The sequence below is a fragment of the Schistocerca gregaria genome, chromosome 7, assembly GCF_023897955.1.
Source record: "Schistocerca gregaria isolate iqSchGreg1 chromosome 7, iqSchGreg1.2, whole genome shotgun sequence".
NCBI classification, from domain to species: Eukaryota; Metazoa; Arthropoda; class Insecta; order Orthoptera; family Acrididae; genus Schistocerca; species Schistocerca gregaria.
The window spans coordinates 379,640,336-379,665,837 of record NC_064926.1 but is presented as its reverse complement, the minus strand read 5'-3'; the positions used below and the strand labels follow the sequence as shown (position 1 = coordinate 379,665,837).

The 25,502-nt window shown below is 37.2% G+C and overlaps 1 protein-coding gene across 1 annotated transcript in view; it reads left to right on the top strand.

Moving 5' to 3' along the window:
- Positions 1-25,502, top strand: part of LOC126281788 (myotubularin-related protein 10-B) — a 122,724-nt gene that overhangs the window by 52,156 nt on the left and 45,066 nt on the right. Inside the window, exons 10-11 of the mRNA XM_049981001.1 lie at positions 9,822-9,994; positions 10,175-10,345. Of these exons, the coding sequence (XP_049836958.1) occupies positions 9,822-9,994; positions 10,175-10,345 (344 nt within the window). The remainder of the gene's footprint in view (positions 1-9,821; positions 9,995-10,174; positions 10,346-25,502) is intronic.

Genomic DNA, 25,502 nt, shown 5'->3' with positions numbered 1-25,502 from the left:
TTATTTATTTATTTATTTATTTATTTTTGAAAGATAATTATTTTATGATTACAAAGAAATCTTCGATTTGAATTTACCTGTCAAAGTTCGTTTACTATAGCCTACTGATTATTTTTTTTATAATTAATGGAAAACAATTTTTTTTAAAAATGCCAATCCATAAATTTTCCCTGAAAAGAAGAGCTTCCACTTTAAGGTTGAATAGATTTTAAAAACAATTGAAATTTTTGCCATACATAAAACCTGTTTTATTACCACATTACCATGTAACAGGCTCATGAAAATCAAAACATTGCCTTATTTAACATAATTTCAGTTTTGAAGGATGAGTAAGAGACTCATTTTTCAAGCATTTTAAATGGTTCCAAAATGTATGTGAAAGGTCAGTTTATACAACTTCTGTGTACTCTGTTTTGTACTGAAACTAGTGAGTCAATGAACTAGAAATGTGTTCCACTGCTTCAGTATCTTTCTTTGATATAAGAGTGGTGCCTTCCTGTTGAACCAATAGTAACTGGAGCATTTACAATCTTCAAAATATTGTGAGTGGAAGTGAGAAGTGGTGTCATTGTTGTTGTCCCCTAGCTGGAAACCTATATTCAGCAGCTGATCCATGTGGTAGCATAAAGTTCACTAATATTTCGTTTAACTCATAACTGGTGTTTATAATGTCTGCAATCCACAAGTCACAGTCATACACACATGCTACAAACATCCCCCTTTTGAGGTTGTGAATCTGAATATTACCCTGCTGTTTCTGAGATGTTGGCTGAACGAACGAAATTTCTTCTTTCTTGCTCTTTAAAGTGCGTGCAATAAGAGTTTGCCCATCACTTTGAGTCCAAAAATGTGTCTTCTGAATCCCTTTCTCAGGAGTAGTTTGTTTGGACCATTCGTCTTTTTTCTGCTCATGGAATTCTTCGATTACCTCTTTGGACAAAAGAATGATGGCTGTGGATGTTTAAGATTTCACGACTCTCATAAGATCCTCAGCATCCTGAATCACAGCTCCATTTGGTCTTGAAAGATTATGTTTTGTAGCATGGTGCTTCAGCCAGCCTCCTACACCACTCAAGGCCCTTTCCTGTGACCAATAGCACTGTATACCCAGTCAGTTGGCACAAGTGACTTCCTCAATTCAACCAGCTGGTAATGATTTTTAGAATGACTCTGAGCACCATTGGAAATAATGATGATCTTCTCTACCTCTGTTTGCAGTTGAAAAATTTTGCACATTGCTAGCAAAGCATGTGCTGAATCAAGTCCTGTGTCATCACTTATAACTGCAACACTTGTGGTACTGTTTTGAAAATATGTCACTCCTGCAAAAATGGAAATCTGTTCATTACTCCAGTGATACCCTTGTAATTCTTTTGGGAGGATTACAGACCAGTTCTCAGCAAAATCACAGTGAAGCACGAAACATAGTCCTTCAGACTGTACACACTCTTTAACTTCTGCAATATGTTGTTGTAGCAATTTCTTCAGATGCTGGTGTGTTACTGCTTTCACCGACCATTTACCAAGTTTATCAATGAAACTGTCAAAGGCAACAGTTTTCTTAATTAATTTTCCTCCCATTTCGCACATGTAATTTCTGCAAAGTTATCTTCTGTGTCTTCCAGGCCAAGTGTCTGTAAAGACATTCTTGAAACAAACAAGTCTCTTGCTTTATGTTGCAGATTAGTAATAACTTCACATGCCCAACCAAGGTGTTATATGTCATGTGCTCCAGTAAATTCTTTAAAGTTACCACACAAAGTTCAAAATTCGGGCAGTACACACATAAACAAACATCTATAGATGAGTATGGAACTACCCACTTAGGTCGTAGTGCATAAAATTTTGATCTTCCAATATGTGAAGTTGTATAGTTACTCTTATAAGTTGCAAAAGTTTCTTTAATACTGTGAGTCATGTACCTTTTCACTTTCACAACTTTTCGACATTCAACTGTTACAGCTATAGTGTCTTTTTGTTTGCAGTCTGGTGAGAACAGTCCCATTTATCTTCTAGATAAAATGACTGCACTATTTGAACTCGAGCTGCTTCTACAGGATGACCATAATAGGGATCTGGTCTTCTAATGACTCCTTTTACAGACATCACATTTCTTGATTTAACACTGGACTCGCATTCGGGAGGGCGACGGTTCAATCCCGCGTTCGGCCATTCTGATTTAGGTTTTCCGTTATTTCCCTAAATCGCTCCAGGCAAATGCCGGGATGGTTCCTTTGAAAGGGCACGGCCGACTTCCTTCCCCGTCCTTCCCTAATCCGATGAGACCGATGACCTCGCTGTTTGGTCTCTTCCTCCAAACAACCCCAACCCTCTTGACTTGTGTACCATGTACTTTGATACCGATGGTAAGAATTAGTTTTCTTTGAAAATGTCTCTGGAGTAATAATTAAAACTTGCACGTTTTCACTGTAGGATGCACAATATTCAGCAGCTGAATTGATATTTGTGGAAGCTGTAGTGCATTCATCCATAGCTTTGGTAATTTCCTTGTGCTTTCTTGATGCATAGAACTTATGACGTGACTCAACTGACCACGGTTTCTTAACAGGGCTAACACATACCTCTATAACTGACTGATTCAGGGTATTTAGTTCTTCCTCTATTGATGTAAAATCTGCACCATGGGAGGCTTTACCTTGTTCAGATACTATCATTGTTGTTATTCTGTCAAGACTTTAAGAACACAAAATGTCATCCAGGAAACATCTTCACTTTGAAACAGTCTTCAAATGAGAACACTTATTCCCAACCGGAACAAAGTCGAGTTTTTTGTTTGTCTTATATATATATATATATCTCTTTTATGGATATGCAAATAATAAGCACACTTCACTCTCCCGTGGCCCCAGTCAGAAGCAATTTCAAACAGTCCTTTTCACAAAACACACTGCAACTGTGTCATGTGGCGAATTCCTCACGAAAACACAGAACTCACTGGATGGTCTCATATTTCTTAGAAACCTCTTCAGTAAACAACTGAACAACTTCAATACAGAAACCTGCAATGAACATCCACAACAAAGAAACTGACAAGAAACAACAACAAAGTTTTAAAATATCTGCAACAATGAAAGTGAAAAGAAATAACTGCAACAGAGAAAATGACAAGAAATGACTGTAACAAATACAATAGAAATAAACATTGTAACAAAGAAATTAGTAAGAAACAATTTCAGAGAAGACATACATTACCCTTAAAAGTTAAAAAAAAATGATTTTTTAAAATAAAACCAGTCCAGCTTTAAAGTGGAAGCTCTCCTTCATAGAGAATATAGTACTATATAGTATTAATCAACAGAAAAAAATCTAATTTATCTGGATTGCCATTTTTGAAACAAAAAAAACCTAAATTATATAAAAAAATAAAAAGGCGGCAGCAAAGGAACTGACAGATACTTCCAAATGGAGGATATCATTACACATAAAGCAATAATCTTTAAAATAAAAAAGTCTCTAACAATATATCCAGAACTGTTAGAGAGATACAGCATTTTAAAATTTTTTCTGAAATTCTCGTCTTCAAAGTGGTGTTTGCAGTGTCATCTTTGGAGGCTTGTATCTCAGGGCAGGAATTTTTTTGGAGAAAACAAAAAAAAAAGTGTTTTCTTACTTACTCCTGAAATTTAACATATTCTAAATTCAATAACGTTCAATATTATGAAGGTAATCCCCCCCCGCCTATCTCTAGTTCATATATAATGAAAATGACTGTAAAAGTATCATAAGTGACTTGTATAAAATCTACAGTGCTTCAGTACATTGTTTTTACATTAAGGCTAATTCATTAACACATGTTGCTAGTGTTCTAAGTAATGTAAATTAAATACAAACAAATGAGAATTGGCCAATCTCTTGACTTGGGGCTCTGCACAACTCCCATGTCCTAATATCTTAATAGTAAAGCTCCTTTCCTCTCTTGTGAGATGGATAATATGAGTCTGAAAAGTTGTGTGTCACACATCTTCAGCTGCTGGCTGTAAAGTGAATGCTGTGTATCAATACTTGAATGTATTTTCTTCTTGAAATTTATTTCTTTGTACATGTTTTTATAATTGTTTCAGTATATACTTACATGATATATATGTTTTTGCTACAAATGTTAAATCATTTGATATCAGTGAAGATATCTTGAAATATTAACTCTCTAATTTCTTCTTATCTAAATTTTGATCTTCATCTTAAGCCACTAGTCAGTGATTTCAACAATTGCATAAGAACTAACAGTGGAAAATTTGGAATGGAATAATAATATAAATTGTATGAATTAAGATAGAGTGTTACTCACCACATAGAGGAGACGTGGAGTGGCAGAGAGTCACATCTAAGAGTAGCCTGTTGGAAAATATTAGCTTAGCAATATCGGCTGGGGTGGATACTGGGAGTACAGAAGAGGAATAGAGAAATAAGAACTAAAAGTGGAAAAAGATACTGTAGTACTCCCTGTAGGACTGTGCAGTTGTGGCAGGGACAGGATAATGGGCTGCTAAGTGCAGAATCGAGAGAGATTTGCAGGTAGGAGGAGGGGTGGGGTTGACAGAAGTGAAAGGGAAAAGGACCATGCTGGGGGAACGAAAAGCATGTGTGAGGCTGAAAGAGGCATGTGGAAGAAGGGGCTAACGAAGAGTATGTTGTGGAGGGAATTCTCACCTGCACAATTCGGAGAAGCTGTTGTTGATGGGAAGAATCGAACTGGCGTGAATTGTGGAGAAGCCATTCAAGTTGAGCACATTGTGTTGCATGTCATTGCAAATGCAATGACCACAGGTGACTGGGCTGTATGGAAGGGACTGGACATTGTGGAATGGGTGGCAGCTGTTGAAGTGGAGGCGTTGTGATTGTGGAGGAATGTGAATAGAGAGATGGTCTGGACTGAGGGTAACGACACCCTATCCACAATCCTCTAGAACCTCCACATCTCCCCCATTCACTTCACCTAGTCCTCCTCAGCTCAATGATCCACCTTCCTTGATGTTGACTTGTTGAGGGACAGCACCATCGGTACCTACATCCACATCAAACCCACCAACCAGTAACAATACCAACACCCCTATTTCCACAGCTGGCGTCCATTCAATACCAAGAAGTTCCTTCCATACACAGTAATGACCTGCAGCGGTCACCATCTGCAGAGACAAGCAGTCCCTCCCCAGATATGCCAAGTGTGCCGAGGTCTTCGCTGACTGAAATTACCTGGCCTGCCTTATCCAGAAACAGATCTCTTGCACCCCTCTATGGTCACAGATCCATTCATGTCTCTACTGAAACTTGTAAGTTCTTGCTTGAATGATAGGGTAGTGGTGGTGGCGGTGGTGGCGGTGGTGGTGGTGGTGGTGGTGGTGGTGTTGGTGGTGACCTCAAGTAATGCTCCAATGGCAAAGAGGTTGTTAAATTTATCTTGAATAGCAAATCTTAGCCGTGTAGGTGTTCTATAGAGATACAAATTCCTTCATAATATAGTGGAAAAGCAACTTTGTGTGCCAGTAGGGAATGGGCACATTTTCAAATGCCTCCTGTTCTGACAGAGGCAAATGTAGAATACAGGTGATTACCTCTCTGTAGTGAAGTGGTGACTTATCAGCAGCATATTGTTTTAGAAGAGAAATTTGAAGTTGTGGTGACAATATTTTCATTTTTCAATGGTGTATGGTTGCTGGATTTTTAATTGATAAGATTAAATGGGTTGAATATAAAAGATTTTTTAATTAATTTAAATAAATGTGATCTGTTATGCCAGTAAATATAATACATCAGCATTTTTGTATGTTTTCTGTCTTTCCTTGGTTCCTTCTATATTCTTGGAGAAAAGGTCTGCCTATGCAACTAAATGAGAATCGTTTATACTTCAAGAATAGGCCATCAGAAACTAATACCAAAATTGGCAAAAAGGACATCATTAAAATCAGCAGATAACACCACATGTTAAAAAAAATAACACCAGAATGGACAAAATAATATTTAAATTGGCCCCACACACACACACACACACACACACACACACACACACACACACACACACACACACACACAGTCCCTCATGACAAGTCAAGAACGTAATAAAACTGATGTTTGTTACTGCAATATTGCATGCCAGCCTTTAATTCATCTACCAGTAAATACTGGTGTTTTAACTAAGCTCATAAATGTAATAAAACAGTTGTCATGTGTAACATAAGAGATTAATATGTCTTAATTTGTAAGAGGACTTTTTTACTCTTAGGGGACCCTAGGGACTAGCTATCCTATGTTTTCTTCATAGTTGTAGGATGTGAAAGTAAATGCACATACATCAGTTTCCAAGCAGTGGGGTACATCTCTAAAAACAACTCAAAAAAATTTCACTTGAAAATTAGAAGTTATCTGATCACATATCTACAGAATATTTTGACCTTATTAACGTTATTACCTGTAGCTGACTGTGTAAAGTAAAAGTTTGGTAATTGCATTACCATTGGTTCATATCTCACCAATAGTAACCTTTTATTTTTATTATTTTTATTTTTTAATCCCATGTTAATTAATATGTGGAAATATTAATAAAAATACTGAATCATGTTATTTAATAAAAATAACATATTTCTGTTTTTAATCAAAATGTTAGTATTCACATAAATTAAAATACGGTACAAAATTGCTAAAGATCAAAAAGAAAATAAAACACTTGATCAGTATTATTTAAGTACGGCATAGATTAGGCTGGAGAACTGCATCAAACCAATCTTCAGAGTGAAGATGACAAAAACATACAGTAAGACAGTTTAAATATCTATCAAATTTTATTTCCATGCAGTTAGTAATTAAAAACAGAACATTTTATTCATATTCAAATTTATGATCCAGCATTTGATAATTAATATTTCCACATGTTAATAAATATGGAATTTACAGCAAAGTAAAAGAAACTCACTACCAAAAGATATGAACCACAGGATATATATATCCTGGGACAACCGGGAAATCTGGGAAAACCTGGGAATTTTTTAGAATTCAAGGAATTTGTCATGGTTTTTGGTTCATTTAAATTTATGTAACTCTGAGTGGTAAAAACTGATACTGTAACAAAGAATTTTACTGTGTCCTACTACTGCAGAATAATACTGCAACAACAAAAAATAAACTAGAGGGGAAAAAACTTGAGTTGCAGAGGAAATGCACCATTTACAACAAAAAAATACAGTGCATACACAAGTGTCTGCCAACAGCAAAGCTTGTCATAGGGTTTAGGACAAAGTCTTTGCAATACTTTATAACAACAGACTGCTTCCGATGAGCACTGTGTCACTGCTGTTTGCAATAGTTCGTTTGAGCAGTTGCCATTGGGCTCATGTGCATGCACAGTTGAGTCCCCTATGAGCAGTACGAGCAGTACCTTCTCCCGCTTCTGGCTACTTGAAGTGTGGCTAGTAGCTCTGTCAGCAGTAGCAATAAGCGGCCAGATGCTTAGTCTCCTCGTGAGTCGTCTTTCTGGTTTACTGATTTCTGTGGCTGGGAGCTAGGAAGCGAATTAAAATGTATTCACATTGGAAAGCTAAAATATGTTATTAATTTCGGTTTTATTATTTTATTTTATTTTCACATTTTTGTTAGTCAAGCATTAATTGCCTTGCTGGACAGTGAAGTTATTTTCGACAGTTTGCTAAAGAAATTAGGCTTTTATTGATCTTTTCCACAGAGGCAGTCAATTTATTTGTAACAAAGTGTTTCATTCCACACTATTGGCTGGTTTCAACTGTTTGCTGAATTTCAAGAGCATGTTTTAATTGTCTGGCATGTATGGCTTTATGCCGTAGTAAAGAACGAAACAGAGATACTACAGTACTGGTAACCCAAGAAAACTTGCATCCCAAAAACCACACTGGAGAACTTAATATCTGGTTGGGACCTACTTCTTTGTGAATCTGGACATACTGATGTGCACTTTAAGTCAAATTATTCATTTTAGTATAGTTCATGAAATTCCTAAGCTCTTGGAGTATCCTCTGATATCCTGTTTCATTTAGGATGTAATGTAAGATTATTTAATTCTGTATACGTACAAACATACAAGCTTCCTACGCCATCGTAGCTGGGCATGTACAGTAACACCTATTTTCCAGCGCCCTCTGAGAACTGCTGAAATGTAATCTAACAGGTCGCAGGAAAATATTGCGAATGATGGTTTGAAAAGTGTTACTTACAAAGTAAATTCCATATCGCACAAGATTAATTGTTACATGTGAGAATGTGCTTTGAATTTCTTAAACCACAGCGTGTTTGACTCTCGTTTAAAGTTTAACACATTATATGCGGAAGCTTAGCCTTCCTTGTAGCTGCAATATGTATATTAATTAAAACTATTAACTTTTCCTATTTGTGTGTTTATACTACTTACTAGTGTTATTGCTATTGTCTGAATACTACAGCATGTGTTCTATACACTGAATAAGTGCTATCATCGACTGGAGAACTAGGATTGGCGTACAAAAGGACATCACAATCTCGATATCAGTGCTTCAGAAATTAATGTTCTGTGTTTGGTTGAATTCGAATATATACATTCATAATATGAAACTATGGAGCCTATCGTATTACGAGAATATATAGCGTATGTGTTGCTGCCCATCAAATATTTTTCCAAAACGTGTTTCTTTTTTTCCCCTTCCCTAGTGTTTTCTAAAGTGCCGGGAAGTTCTTTGCCAGTGCATAAAACCTTAACCATTCAGAGAACTGATGAGTGTTACAGCTCTGAGGGAAGGTGTACTGTCACTTAATGTGGAAAAAGTGATTTTTTAACTGGAAAATCCAGGAAAAATCTAGGAATATTTTTTCCTTGTTCTTGTATACACCCTGAACAAATTACTAGAGTTTAACATTATGCTGTCAGCTGCTGGCATCTGCGTTAGTAAGCTGGAAGTATGTAATTGGAAATCTTCCAATTTTTGAAGGTGACTTTCTTCAGTGATTTTGAAAAGGAGAGAGAAATTCCATCATATTGTCCGTTTTAATTGATGCCAGGCACTGCCCTTCAAGCATATTGAAGTGGGTCAGTCTGTAAGGTCCCTTTGTCACTTGCATTATCTCAATTGTATATTAGCAAGGGCCAACAGTACAGTTAATTTTAACATACACCAGAGTCCATACAAATGTATACTGTTGGAATTTGACAGCTGACAAGCTTGTTGAGCGGGCCTACACCAAGAGAAATTGTTAATTATACTTTTATTTGTATCCTAATAATATTTGGTTAATTTCAAATCATATAATATGACTCAACAACAAAGCAGTATAGCAGTTAATTCAGTGTGTTCCATCCAGACATAGCATACTGCTGTTGCCAAGCAGTATAGTAGTTAATTCAATGTGTCTCCATCCAGATATAGTATAACAATGAGAAACTGAATTGTTACGATACTGTAAATCAGTCTACTGTGCAGTCATGTGGGTAGACGGATTATTGGGGGTTAGATGAAGTAGCAAGAACTTGCACTGTATGATGAGCACTATTTTGGTGCAATATTTGCACAAGACTGAAGTCTATCAGTAGTGTTTTCACACACTGATTTACACAATTTGGAATCTAAATGAGAGCACATCCATAAAAAGTCCTGCCAACATAACCTGAAAGGACATTATGTAGTTCATGCAGATGTCTTCCTCATAATACTCAGATATTGTTATAGCTAATTTTGTGATGGGATCCTGGTATTCAAACTGTTTCGATTATTTAAAGTAGTTGGTGGCAAAACTGTTCTGTATTGTTGATTCAGCACTAAAGTAATATGTGCAAAATCTTACAAATACTCTTGTTGTTCTGTATTTTCAAGAATCGGAGGGACGTGACATGTGCTGTGTGATCTCATCACTGTGCCAGCTTTTATTGGTTCCACAGTACCGAACAGTTGTGGGATTTCAGGCACTCATACAGAAGGAATGGGTGTCCCTGGGACATCCATTTAGCTCAAGACTTGGTCATGTTCTGCGCTCTTCTTCTGAAAGGGTTAGTGAGTGCTGAAGACTTTATTGTAATTTACTTTGCTGGCTAACTCCCATTTTAGAATACATTGTGTATTTCAAACATTTTTTTTAAACGTGATAGTTCTGTGCCATAACTTTACTTGCTCCATAAAACAAATGTAATCAACACTGAAATCATACTCAATTATGTGTGCTTTTGCAGTCCCCTGAACTCCTGCTGTTTCTGGATTGTGTGTGGCAGCTATTACAGCAGTTTCCCATTGAGTTTGAGTTCACTGAAACATACTTGACTACATTATGGGATTCAGCTCATATATCAATATTTGAAACCTTCCTTTTTGACTGTGAGAGGGATCGTGATGTTGCTGCTAAGGTAAATTGTTATATACCAAGTACATTTCAGATATTGTAACAAAAGTGTTTGAGCTTTGTACATTGTAGTTGCTGGAAAAGGAAGTTGGGATTTGGGTCATATAAGTCTGACAAAGAAATATTTTAGCTAACTCAGCACTGTGTCACATTTAGTTAGTTTGTTTGTTTATTGGTGCATCGCCAGAATTAACTCAATGAATATTGAACTTTCATTTTGTTACTTCATTCTCAGCTGTTGCCATTCACAGGCTAAATGAAATGTAGTTTTAAAGTTACCATTACTTGTTCCATAGATCAAAAATGACATTTCATAATAATGTGGAACTTGTCAGTTTACCATAAGGTTTAAGTGATATAAGTAAATTTGTTTGTCTATTTATTTATTGATTTATTTTTACAATTATTACTTCATGTCTAAAAATTCATCTGTTGAATATAAGGAGTTGTCTTTCATAAATTCTTTTAATTTGTTTCTAAATGCTGGTTCGCTGTTTGTCAGACTTGTAATGCTGTTTGGTAAATGAACAAACATGTTTGTGGTAGCATAATTCACTCCTTTGTGTTTAAAAGGCAGATTTAATGCAGAATAGTGAAGATCATCCTTTCATCTAATGTTGTTGCTATGCACTTTGCTATTATTTTTTAATTGGGATAGGTTTTTAACAAATTTCAAAGTGAATACATGTATTGCGAAGGTACTGTGAATATCCCTAAATCCTTTTAAAAAAAGTCTACAAGATGATGTTGGGTGGTCTCCAGCTATTTTTCTGATTACACGCTTTTGTGCAATGATTACTTTTTCTCTTAATGGTGGATTACCCGAAAATATGTTGTCATATGAAAACAGTGAATGAAAATAGCCATAGTAGACTAATTTATTCGTATGTTAATCACCAATATTTTAAATGACCCTAATTGCACAAGTAGCTGAACTCAATCGTCTCAGCAGATCATCAATTTGTTTCTTAAGAATTCAATTTCTCATCAGTCCACACACCCAGAAATTTTGAATATTCTGCCTTAGCAATAGACTTCTGTTCAAAGCCTATATTTATCGGTGGTGTTATGCCGTTTGCTGTGCAGAAGTGTATATACTGTGTTTTCTCAAAATTTAGTGAGAGTCCATTTGCAGAAAACCATGTAATAATTTCCTGAAAGATGTTATTTACAGTTTCCTCACTTAATTCTTGTTTGCTGGGAGTGATTAATGTACTTTTATCATCAGCAAAAAGAAATAGCTTTGCATGTTCATGAATATAGAGTAGCAACTCATTAGCATATATTAAGAACAATAAGGGATCCAAGACTAAACCCTGCGGAACATCATTCTTGATAAAGCCGCAGTTAGAGAACTGCGATTTTTTGAGACTATCTGTGCTGCTAATATCAACCTTCTTCATTCTCCCTGTTGAATATGAATTAAACCACTTGTGCCCTGTCCCACTCATACCACAATACTTAAGCTTATCTAGAAGAATTTCATGGTTCATAAAGTGTAAAGCCTCTGACAGATCACAAACAATTGCAATTTGTGGTGTTTGGTTATTCAGAGAATTTAATATTTGGTCAGTGAAAGAATATATAGCATTTTCTGTTGAAAAGTCTTCCTGCAAACCAAACTGACATTTTCTTAGTACCTGATTTTTACAAATATGTGAAGCCACTCATGAATACATTACTTTCTCAAAAATTTTGGATAAACCTATCAGAAGTGACATTCCATAGCCAAACTGAATTATATCCTGGTCTTTCAAGATAGGCTTTTTGTAAAGTTTGCTAAGCCAACAGTGATAAAATTTGTATGAAGTGGAAGTTGAAATTTTATTTATTAGAACACAGAGAGAGAGAAGGCATCAAACCAAACCAATTAAAATGCTGTGCTGGAGCCAAAACAACCTCCCTTCAGTGTTGTAGATATTATACAAAATCTTCTAATACTAAAGGGAATTGATTGTGCTCCCCTTTAGAAACATAGTACAAGAGTCATTCTGAACCTAACGTGTCATTTTTTTTTTTTTTTTTTCATTCACCTTGAATGATTGAGCCAGATTGTGTTGATGTGGTACTAATTTTTTTAATCTTTTCACTAAAGTTCTGTTGGTTTCTTAGTTTTGTGACAGATAGCCATAGCAGGGTATTATTCCAAAATTGTGTCTGACAATGAGATGCTTATAAAACAGAGATCGTGTCATTAAATTCTACACTGTTGAACATATAGCACTAAATTAGAAATGAGTAGCTTGTGGTGGAGGTAATTACATTTCAGTAGTGATGGCAAGGATGTGCACAACATGATAGAACAACAGCGATCCTGGCCCACTATTGCCTGCACTGAAACAGTGTTTATTGTGCATTTTCACTACATATGGTTCTAATGAAGCCAATCAGTACTCTTGAAGAGTGCTAGACTGCCTCTTACTACTGTATCCTTTTTAGACACAATTTTGTGTGCCTATTGATCTCCAGTGACTCGCATTGGAAGACTAGCTGTCATGCAGTTCCATGGTCCTCATCACACAGCCTACACCTAGGGGCTTCTTTCTCTACACCCATCATTTTTACTTGTTTCTTAAAGTTCCTGTAGCCTGTCGTTCGTCCTACCATGAGCTTAGTCTGTTACCTGTTCAAGCCCAAAAGTAGAGAACTACTCTTAAAACATGACTTTGGCAACATCAACTTGCCAAGTTTTTGATTTGGGATCATAGTGTCAAATATTCTACATGTTGTCTACTGAACTAGTTTCATAGTTATCGCCTTAATGATGCTTAGGAAAGTTTTTGGTCCAGGAAATGGAGCCGTTGCAGCTGGCCTGGCTAGCCTGTTGACTTGTTCATTACCACTGATTTCTGAGTGACCAGGGACCCAAAGCAGTTTACCCTGTTGCTTTCCCCTTGTCTCACAAGGGCTTTGCGTCATTCTGCAATGATCTACGACCTGAAACTTCCTGACAGTTTAAAACTGTTGCTGAGCTGAGACTCAAACTCGGGAACTTTGCCTTTTGCAGGTAAGTGCTCTACTGACTGAGGTACCCAAGCACAACTCACGACCTGTCCTCACAGCTTCAGTTCTGCCAGTACCTTGTCTCCTACCTTCCAAACTTCACAGAAGCTCTCGTGTGAAACTTGCAGAACTAGCAGGCCTGGAAAAATTGAAGCTCTGAGGATGGGTCATGAGGCGTACTCGGGTAGCTCAGTTAGTAGAACCCTCTTCCAGGAAAGGCAAAGGTCCAGAGTTTGAGTATCGGTCCAGCACACAGTTTTAATGTGCTAGGAAGTTTTATATCAGTGCACACTCCACTGCAGAGTGAAAATTTCTCTCTGAGGACCTCCCCCAGGCTGTGGATAAGCCATGTCTCTGCAATTCCATTCTTCCAGGGGTGCTAGGTTCGCAGGAGAGCTTATGTGAAGTTTGGAAGGTAGGAGATTAGGTACTGGCAGAATTGAAGCTGCGAGTATGGGTCATGAGCCATGCTTGGGTATCTCAGTCGGTAGTAGAGATGGGAAAAATTGTTCTTTTCAGAAATCGGATCAGAACTGGTCAGTCACTGAAATGAACTAGCTCTTTTTCATGATTCAGCACTCACCATTCACTCACAAAAATAAGTAAAAGGAATTTTTATCTGATGTGGTCCTATTGTGAAAGAACTTGTAAAGAAACGTAATAATTTTGTGTTGTGTCCCCAGTAATGTTCAGATACAAGAGTTTAAAATTTTGTTTGCTGTAAAAAATTATAAATATTCTAACGAAATCCTAAATATTTCTTATGAAGTGGAAAAATGTTGAGAATGAGGACTTATTCTTGTCATATTTTGATACTTTTATTGGAAAAAATATAAAAATTATAACAACTGTAATTGAAGTGTATCTGCAGTTATCACTTACAGTCAGTATGTTCGCATAAACAAAAGATTAATCAATATTGTCATTTGTAAATAAAATTTGATCCATTCTAGTTTATGTGAGTCTCTTTCTCTTCTTAGTGCACATTTGTCCTGCTTTTGAAAATGTTCGTTCACTGGTCACTGATGATGCTGTGATACATAATACTATTAGAATCAGCTGATACAGTGCTGGCCACAACAATTTTCTTGTTTCCCACCATTTTAAGGGATTGGTGTGTCTAAGCAAATTTCCCACCACCAAATAATTGTTCACTTCGACAATTGCCACACTTGTGGGTTATGACTTGTTTTATTGAACTCTTCACAGACTGAAGAAGTCTCATGTGTCACAGTGGTAACTGGTTGAGAAATGAGCTCTGTTTTTTTCTTGTTGAACAACCAACACTTTCATTTTTACAATATCCTTCATGTAGTGGTTCTGAAACATTTTGTCGTCTGAAAATTCTGGCGTTTGAATCGGGTGTCCAGTAATATTGCCTGACTAATCAATTCATTGCTGGAGATAACCCCCAGCCACCCTGATAACCCTTTAAGCAAATTATCAACCAATGACTCTACTTCTTGAGGATTTTTTATTTTTATCTTTAAAAGATGCTAGTTGCTGTTGCATTAATCTTGGTAAGATTTTCATTTTTAAAAGTGATATTGTTTTCTCTGAGAACACTTCTTTGGTTGCCTCATCTAACACTTACAGAATCCTTAAAGCCTGTTGTATTAACCCCTAATCTGTACCTTTTAAGTTTAAGGTGATCGATTTTCCACCTAAAATAGCGAGGCAAGAAATTATAGAAACTGTATTTAAAGTAAATCTTTGCAACATTTGGTCAGTATTGTTCCATCTGGTTGGTACATTGTGTTTCAGTATCAGTCAATCTTTTTTAAATTTTCTTGCATTTCAGTAAGTTTGCTTAAAACAAAGGGTCTCTTCTTAAGAAAGATAACAACTCATTTTGACCTCATCAATGGTTTTTTGTATGGACTTTTGAACTGCCTGTTGCAGAGTGAGGTTTAAAGAATGTGCAAAGTGGGTAATATGTGGAAGTTTCAGGAGCATGGCAGTTAATTTCATATTTGATGCAGCTTGTGTTGTTATGGAAATGGTTTGAAAAGTGATATTGTATATGGGATAACAGACTTTACTCAGTTTGAGTGTTTTTTGCAGTGTGTCTGTCCTTGAGTTATGAGCACTCTAAAAGGTATGGCTTTACTTCACTCTTCTCATGTATGAAATGTGTGGTGAGTGCATAGAAACTAATCATATTTACACTCATCCGTGCATCAGGCGAAAGACAGACTGCCTTTGCAGTGGTCAAATCATTTTTAATTCTATCAAATAACTCATAGTGCAGACTGGGTATTAGAGAGTTTGACATTATTTTATAACTTGGTTAATTATTGGAACTTTAATATTGGTGACTATTTATTTACAGCTCATACAAAATAGATAAGTGTTCAAAGTTTTACTGATCTTCAAAGTTGTCACCAGCATTGTGTATAACCTGTTGCCAGCGATGTGGAAGTTGTAGGATACTCTTAGCAGTGCCAGTTGTGTTGACAGTTTGAGCGGCATGGTCTATTGCCCCACGAATTTTTAGCAGTTCTGAATCGAATGCCGTGAAGTGTTTTCTTCAGTTTAGAAATCAAGTTGAACTCATGAGGGCTTAAGTCAGGGGACTGCAGTAGATGGTATAGCACTTAGCAGCCCTGTCACTCAAACAAATCGGTAACAGCTTGCACTGTATGTGCTTGAGCACTGTCCTCCAAAATGATGGTCAGGTCCTGCAGAAAGTGTCTTTGCTTCTGTCTCTATGCGTTTCACTTTTGGAACACAACCTACGACCATCTTAGAGACAGAAGTGATGACACTTTCTGCCGGACCTGACCTTCATTTTGCAGGACAGTGCTCAAGCACGTACAGTGCAAGCTGTTACTGGTTTGTTTGAGTGATGGGGCTGGTAAGTGCTATACCACCTATTGCACTCACCTGACTTAAGCCCTTGTAAGTTCAACTCTATTCCTAAACTGAAGCAAACACTTCACACTACTCACTTTAGGACTGCTACAAATTCGTCGGGCAATAGACCGCGCTGCTGAAACTGTCAATATCGCTGGCAGCAAGTTATACACAATGCTGGTGATTACTTTGAAGGTCAGTAAAAGTTTGAAAAACATAACTATTTTGTACGAGCTGTAAATAAATAGTTGCTACTATTAAAGTATATATATTAACTTGATTGGCCTCATTGGACCACTTGAGTCGTTCCATGTTCATTTTATGTTTGAAGATTGGACTACTTGCTTCTTGCGTTCAGCTCAGTACTATTTCATTCGTTCCAAACACAATTTTCTTAACTTGTCTGAAATCTCTACCGGTCTTCTGTGCGTCATTTCTGCTTAAAATTTATGATTCATAAGGAGAGTGTTAATATTGTTCTCTGCATCAGTAATTCGAAGCCCAACTGCTTCAAGATCCTGCTGAATTTCTTTGACCCTCTGTCCTCCTGTCTTCTTTCCGAGACTTCTCATCTCTAGTTGTTTTAAAATCCTGTTGTCAGGCAGTCGTAAGACATGAAAGAAATATGAGATTCTTTTCTTCTTCATTGTGCTGCTGATTGGGTCAATCTTACAATAGACAGTTTCATTAGGGAGGATTCTCCAGATACCATCAACCTGCTTTTTTTAATTGATGCATGTTCTGATAATTCTTTGTTCAGTTTTGAAGAGTTGATCAGTTCTTCTTTCATTTTTAATTTGAACGGAGTTTCACAATCATAAGTTGCTTCCGGGAGAGTTACAGTTTTGCAATGTTGGATCTTAGTGTATGTTGACAGGAATTTCTTATTATATGTTGACCAGATTAGAAATTGCGCTTTTTTCATTTTGTTGGTTGTATTATTCATGTTGCTTTCACACCCAAGTTGTGCAAAATAATTGCTTGATCATTTATGAAGATTTTATCTATGTAAAGAGTTTTCATGGGCATGATTTTAGTTTTCTCAAAGTATATTTGTAATCCTATTTTTTGAAGCATTTTCTGGAGACTTGTGATCTGAGCATGAACTTCCTCCTTGTCAAGGACTAAGAGAGCTAAATCATCAGCAAACCCAAGGCAGTTTGCTTTTATTGCTGGTTTTCCTCCCATTTTAATTTTACATGGATTTTGTTTTTACCAGATTGTCATGATGTAATCAAGGGCCATGTTGAAAAGCAAAGGGGCAATCCACCTCCTTGTCTGTCCTGTTTTTATTGTGAAAGCTTTTAAGATTTCTCCTCTAAACTTGGCCTTTGAATTGTGTTAGTTAAAGTTAGCTGAATGAATCTTAACAGTTTGGGGTGGAGGCCATATACTCTAAGGATTTTTAGAAGTGTGGGTCTGTGAACACTATCATATGCTTTTTTAAAACCTATGAATAACTGTTTCTTTACTTGTAATACTCCATTATTAGTTTCAGGCTAAGATTTTGGTTTGAGCAGCTTCTGTATGGCCAAAATCCTCCTTGATATTCTCCAAGTTGGGGTTCCAGAATGTTTTTCATCCTATTGTAAATTATGCGAGAGAAAGTTTTGTATGTGCAGTCTAGAAGGCTCATTCCTCTGTAATTATCTGTGTTGATTCTATCTTCTTTTTTAAATAATGGATGGATTATTCCTGAGGTCAAGCGCCCTGTAATTTTCTCTGTGATCCACATTTCAGTTAGATGTTGGTGGAGATTTATGACCACAGGTTTTCCAGCATTCTTCCAGATTTCTGCGAATACATAGGTATATATACTTATAGAGAAAGGATGGTAGTCTCTGCAAATCATTTGTAAAAGCGGTACATCTAATGCCATACTTTTATTTAATGTGAGTGGCTTTATAATATTATTTAAAAAATTACTTATTGCTTGTTTCAAATGAAAATCAGTTGAGGGTGAGGGCACCACAGTAGGAAATAAAGCAGGGCTTGGCCAGGATACAGCGCCTTTTTGGAGGATAACTTCACCTGAGGTAGAAGCAGACGCAGATGAGGACAGTTCACGAGAAATTATTTCTCGAATTTCTACATCAGTTGATGGTGATCCTGATTGGCTTTCTGACCCACATCATTCCAGACGTACTGTAGGATGCTTCGATTTTAGATGTCTCTTCAGCTTGATGATGATCCAGAAGCCATGGCAATTATCTGCTCACAGTAGTGGCGCTTTCCTTTTTATTCCATTTTGGTAAAATGGTACCGAACATTGCTTGTAATTCTTCTAGGCAAAGGATATGTAGATGACATATTGTTGTGCAGCACTGAAAATTATAATATTTACAATTAATATAGCCATTTTAAATTGTAAAAACTTAAAAAGCAAGAACATGCATGCAGCACATTCTATAATCAGAAGTTATAGAGTAGGAATAGAACATTGTGATCTGCAAAGCCTAGACCCACAATTGTGAAACTTGTGTCTCATATGAAAAGGTCTAAAACAGTTATAGTGATCAAGAAACTCATGAAGGCAAGTCTGATTACATGCAGGGATTTCATTGCTGAAAGATAAAAATTTTGACTAATGTTATATCCAGATTTGAGCTTCATATCGTGCGAACAAGAGATGACAGGATAATGGTGCAGATGAAGGCCGGAAAAAAGCAGTGCAAATGAACACTAAAACTTGTGCTTTAGGAGCTATTAACTTGTCTATTCATGCAGCCACTAATTCTACCAGTGTGTCTGTATTGTTACTGTAGAGCATAGTTGGCCATCACTTCCAACTTTTTTTGACAAACTCCACCATTATTTCAGAATATCGACATTCATGTCTTTCTTCTAATAATCGTGGACATCTAGCTCAAGTCAAGCGCACTCTCCAGCTCCCTAAATATAGAATCCACTGTCCTAAGACGTCACAGAAATAACAGAAGAGCAAGTGGAATAGTGGCTTATGAACACTTTAACTTATTGCTGACTATGCTGCTCATATCCATTACTAATGAAGACAAAATGTCAAATATATGTTCATAAATATCAAACCCATTAAGAAAATTTGCCTAATGTGCGTCCTCTATAGAGCTCTGAAAGTAGGTGGGATTGAATGTTTCAAAACTGACCTTTCAAAATTCAGTTTGACTTGGGAGCATACAAATAATGCTAGAAACACTAACATAAATATTGTGCCCCTTCACTGTGAAAATTGTGTAGTTTCTTCTTCAGATGTAACAGTATTTCAGCTTGCCCTATCCATAATGCAGCGTGTAGTCTGGCCCCCATACATATATTTGGCATGAAATCCACAAGCAAAGAAATTCTTACCTGGAATATCGGCTTACAACATAATATTCATGACTTATGCTCCAAAATATGCAAGGAATAAACTGTGCCCACATACAGAGACTTGAAGTGTATCAGTGTGCCTGAACTTGCAGTGGAGGCACAAGAGATAATTTGAGAGACGACTTCCATACCATTCCTGGATGTTAAAGACCAACTCCATGGATGTACTGCCAAAGTAACTATATTACACAATAAATATGCTTATCCAAAGACCAGAAACATGAAGAGAAAACCTGCACATTTGGTAATGGAGTAGTGAAAACAGTTCATGAATCTCAGAGACACTGCACATCGGGCAACTGGGTACATTCTGTCTGGCAGGAAAGTGAATGTAGACATCAGAAAAGAACTGAGAGTGAAAACCATAAATGATCAGATTAAAGAATAGAGATACAACTGGAAGGATTATGACACAGGAATGGAAGATGACAGATTACCAAAATTGGTGATAATTATTATCCAGTGGGCAGAAGAAATTTGGGAAGATTGAGGAAAATCAACAGTTTCAACCAAGAGGGCATAACAGGCAAATGCCAAATATATGCAGAGAGGAGAAGAGGTATTGTATTAAAAATATCATGATTTCTTAAGTAACTGCGATTTTGATAAGTTTTGTAATTACATACAAAACTCTGGTCTGGTGTAAGAGGACTCCTGAAGGTATTAATCTGTTCGGGTTAAATGAATAAATAAAAAAATTAAACATGTATACACGTCATCCCAGGAAAAATGGTCAGTAATCAGGGATATGACAGGAATGATCATTTGAAGCGAAATACTTCATGTGGGCATGTGCATAATTCTTAATGGTTTCTGAAACACAACATATTTAATGGACATTGTTACTATTTTCTTTATTGTTCGGTACGTTGTCATTGTTTACAACATACCATAGTAGTTTGGATGAAGTCAAGACGAATAATTTGATATGGACACGTGGTTTACCATGTCAGGAAATTACCGCAAACTGGCTTACCTACACCCAACGCTAGCACGTTGCGCAAGACTTTCCATATTCTCTCACTTTCTTTATTCAACTTGTAAGTCCATGAAAAAATGAATATGATCTTCTTAAAGGAAATTTAATGTAGTTTAATGTTATACTGCAACAAGCTTGCACTAGAGGTCGTGGATTTCATGTTGTTCAAGAAAAATTTACAAAACTAACTTGAAATATTTTCCATCTCAGAAACCATTTGGAATAGGGCATGTGTCCATGTTTAGTTTTTTACTTCAAATTATCATTCCTGTCATGTCTCTGAATACTGGTCATTTCACGTGGGACAACTTTTATATATGAACTTGTATGTTGAAATAATTGTGGGTTGTACATACCATTGTATTTAGTATTCTGTACGCCCCAAGTAATTAGGTTTTACTTCGTAAATGCCACCAACAACAACTACTGTAAATTCAAAAGATACAGAAGAAGACATAATAGTTCACGTAACAAGAACACTTGCACAAGAAGAAGACAGAAGGAGGTGACGAGTAGAACAAATCAAATAAGGATACAAAGAATAAAGAGCTGAACTCGGATGAAGGGGTGTTGAGCCAAGAAAGTGAGTTGTAAGCTGTATCGCCGTGTCAGGAGTGTAGAGAATGGATTGATGCCTCAAGTTACTGTGTGGTCTGCTCCATGTGATCTCATCCACGAGAGCTAGTTGCCTTGGCGGGGAGCAGTGAGTTAGCTTGCAATCAGATTCATAAGAGTGGTGGGGAATGGTGAGCTAGAGAGCTGTCTTGCAGTCTGATTCGTGAGAGTGGTGAGAAGCAGTTAGATGGCTGGTGAGAGTGGTAGGGAGCCTGAGCTCTTGGGACGGGAGCTTTGCAATACACTCCAACTGCGTGGTGGCTAAAGGCTGCAGCTTCTATGATTGCTGGCAACACATCCCAAGTGCACTGCTAAGTCAAAGAATAAGAAATAATAACTAACTCAAAAGTATGTAAATGTTTATTGAACTTCTGAAATTTGAGATATTCTTCTGAACTCAAGGGCAGAAACATGATGCTGCAGATGTTTTCAGCATTAATGTATTGTACTGAAGCACTTTTCTCATTTCACCCATTAGCTGCGTGGTCAATGTGGCATGGGCGCGTATGACCCCAGTTGTTTTTTGCACCCTAAGCAAAAAACAATCAATGTGACAGTTTTTGAGGCAAAGGAATTCAGATTCTATTCCCAATTGGATCAAAGATTTTCTTTTTTTCTCGGAAACTGGGCAAAGTGTTGTGTTTACTTTCATAGTGTCATAATTAGTATTACTATTGAGTTGGCTAAATGGGCACTGCCTGCTAGACAATAAATTAAAGGGGAAAAACAGAGCTTCTTTGTTTTTTGTTTTCATGGAAAAGAAAAGCTTTATGTATTAGAAAGGTATGCAAATCCACACGTGCTCATGGTGTACACATTTTTTGTAGCTTGGGAAATGTTTTCTTTAGGATGTGGGGTGGGGCACCGTTGCAGCAGTCTAGAATAGAGTTTTCATCCTGTTCGTTACAGTCACCAGAGATGCTTTTGAAATCAGATGAGCTACCATTCATTTTTTCTGAATCATCCATCATTCAATATTTTGAAAGAGCTGGCTCTTTGACTCAATTAAGGAGCAGACTGCCCATCTCTAGTTGGTAGAGCACTTGCCCACAAAAGGCAAAGGTCCCGAGTTCGAGTCTCGGTCTGGCATACAGTTTTAATCTGCTGGGAAGTTCCATATTTGGCACACACTCTGCTGCAGAGTGAAAATTTCATTCTGTAACTTCAACCTCATTGCAGGGGATGATAGAGAGTTCAGAGCTGCTTGGCTGCTGAATAAATGTGAATGCTATGATCTTTTTAGCGACTATGCAAATCCTCCTCCATGCACATCTTGATAGCAGATATTTCCACCTGTATGCTCCTGCCGCAGTGACTTAATCCAATGCCTTCATCTGTGTTTGAACTGGTTTGAACTGTCAGTAATCAGACTCTCTCATGCACAGTGTCATGGGTCATTCTATCACTGCTCCCTACTTCCAGTTGTTACATTGAAAGGTTTATTGAAGCAGTGGGAAGTTATTGTATGTAATCCGGCATTTCCTTGCGGGCACCCTCTACTGGTGTTGATCACCATTTTTTCATTCATCTTTGTGACTTCTAGCTTCTGCTCAGCATGATCTTAATCCATCAACATACGGTGCTCTCAGTGCCATGCTCTTCTGCGGCTCTACCCATGGATTTGAAGGTTGTACTGCTAAATACCCACTCAGTTTCCAGGAAGATGCAGAGAGCAATTTCCTGAAAGTGTAAAGCCCAAGAAGTCAATGAACTGCTGCGTCACATGATTTGACTGATTGATATGCATGTTGGTTTATATGCAGAGAAATCTTAGTTAGGCTTCTTTCCCCTAAAATGCACATTAACCAGTTTTTCTAACATCTTTAAAAGAAAGGTGGACAGACTGATTAGTTTCATAGAGTGAAAACAACCCTCAACCCTCACTGTCCTCCAAGCATTAGGAATGATTCCTGCTGCTAAGCTAACCCTACACAGCCTACAAGGTGACACATTGAGTTGAAGATAGGCACAATGAAAAGACTGTTTCACACAAACTTTCATTCCCACAAGCAAGCACATGTCATGCACACATGACTGCCATCTCCAACAGCTTTGACCGGAATGTCGGAGGTGGCTGTCACGTGAGCGTGAGGTGTTCTTATTTCTGTGAATGAATGTATGTGCATTTCCTTTTCTCAAGAAGGCTCCAGCCAAAAGCTGTATGTGTAACAGTCCTTTCATTGTGCCTGACTACAACTCGTGACATCTTCATGGTGAGTTAGCAATCTGTCTTTTTCCGTGTACTGTTGATATTCCAGTCTGGAGTTTCCATTGTTCAGGTTCCTCTTTATGTTTGAAAGTTGGTGAATCCCAGCTCAGGAACTGGTTTATGGCAGACAGAATGGGCTCTTCTTTCTCTTCTTCCACAAATACACTGTTTGATTTTTGATGAACTGTTTAATATATATTTTATTTCTTTTCCTCACTCATTACGAAGAGTTCCTTGAAACATGAACAAAAAACTGTACCCGCGAAATGAGAATCTTATTATTCATTAACGAGTTTCTCTACATATTTTTTCAGCTTGTCTTCTTCAACTTGGCATGAACTAACAAACTAAATGCCTGTGGCATTACAAAAGGCAGGGTCAATTCTTTTTCACCCTCCAGCTCATTTGTAGCTTCTTTGATATGTTTCAGGAATTTAATTATACCCTCCATTACATCTGGCTGTTACAGGGGTATCAATTCCTACTTGCTTTTCTCCAACAGCAAACTTTCAGTTTTGCACACTGTATGGGCAGATTTTTAAATATCAGGCAGTTTGTCATTAAGTAATTTCTCATCCAGTGTTTGCTTTAATGCTGTATTTATACAGCAGGATTTAGTAGTATTGAAGAGCTTTCTTTATGTTCGGCCCTTGATCCATTACAAATGTAACTTCACTTAGTTCTAGATGAAATGTATCAATCTCATATAATTTATAAATTTTAAATATGACTCCGTAAGAATATTTTCACTTAGTTGTCTGGAAGCTTTGTTTTGAGATGCACATTGTTTCTTAGTTTACACCTGTCCGCCAAGTCTACAATAACACTGCATATGACAGTAAGGTAAAGTATTTCACAGCAATTGTCAGTACGAAGCATACTCATTTTGGTTAGTAGCTTTCTTTACTTAAGGCAAGATCTCACTTCTCACTTGGTTCCCAATATTTTGTATATGCCAAGGTGCAGTTCTTCGAGACATCAAAATCTCTTGTGCATTCACTGTGCTGTACTTGTCACCGGTGCCAATTAGTTCTCGTGAAAGACTAATAAACCATTCTCCACTCATAATGTTGAAGGTACTTATCTGCATACGCTTGTCCCAGGTTGTTTATCTATAATTGAAATTGTTGTTGCTGTCAGATGTATGATATTTCTACACTCAAATGTACAGGCCAGACAAAAGTGCCATTCCTGAAAAGGAAGCAGCTTTTTCAGTAGCTGCAGGGGCAACAGCCTGGATGATTGACTGATCTGGCCATGTAATACTAACCAAAACGGCCTTGCTGTGCTGGTACTGTGAACGGCTGAAGGCAAGGGGAAACTATAGCCGTAATTTTTCCCGAGGGCATGCAGCTTCACTGTATGATTAAATGATGATGGCGTCCTCTTGGGTAAAATATTCCGGAGGTAAAATAGTCCCCCATTCGGATCTCCGGGCGGGGTCTACTCAGGAGGACGTCGTTATCAGGAGAAAGAAAACTGGCGTTCTACGGATCGGAGCGTGGAATGTCAGATCCCTTAATCGGGCAGGTGGGTTAGAAAATTTAAAAAGAGGAAGTTAGATATAGTGGGAATTAGCAAAGTTCAGTGGTAGGAGTAACAAGACTTCTAGTCAGGTGAATACATCGTTATAAATACGAAATTCAAATAATGGTAATCCAGGAATAGGTTTAATAATGAGTAAAAAAATAGGAATGTAGATAAGTTACTATGAACAGTATACTGAACCCATTATTGAAGCCAAGATAGACACAAAACCCACACCTACCATACTAGTATAAGTTTATATGCCAAGTAGCTCTGCACATGATGAAGAGATTGAAGATAGTTGAAGGAGACGAAAATTTAATAGTCATGGGAGACTGGAATTCGAATTTAGGAAAAGGAAGAGAAGGAAAAGTAGTAAGTGAATATGGACTGGGTGTAAGAAGTGAAAGGGGAAGCCGCCTGGTAGAATTTTGCACAGAGCATAATTTAATTATACCTAACACTTGGTTTAAGAATCATGAAAGAAGATTGTATTTGTGGCAAAGGTCTGGAGGCACTGGAAGGTTTCAGACAGGTTGTATAATGGTAAGACATAGATTTAGGAACCAGGTTTTACATTGTAAGACATCTTCAAGGGCAGATGTGGACTCTAGTTACAATTAA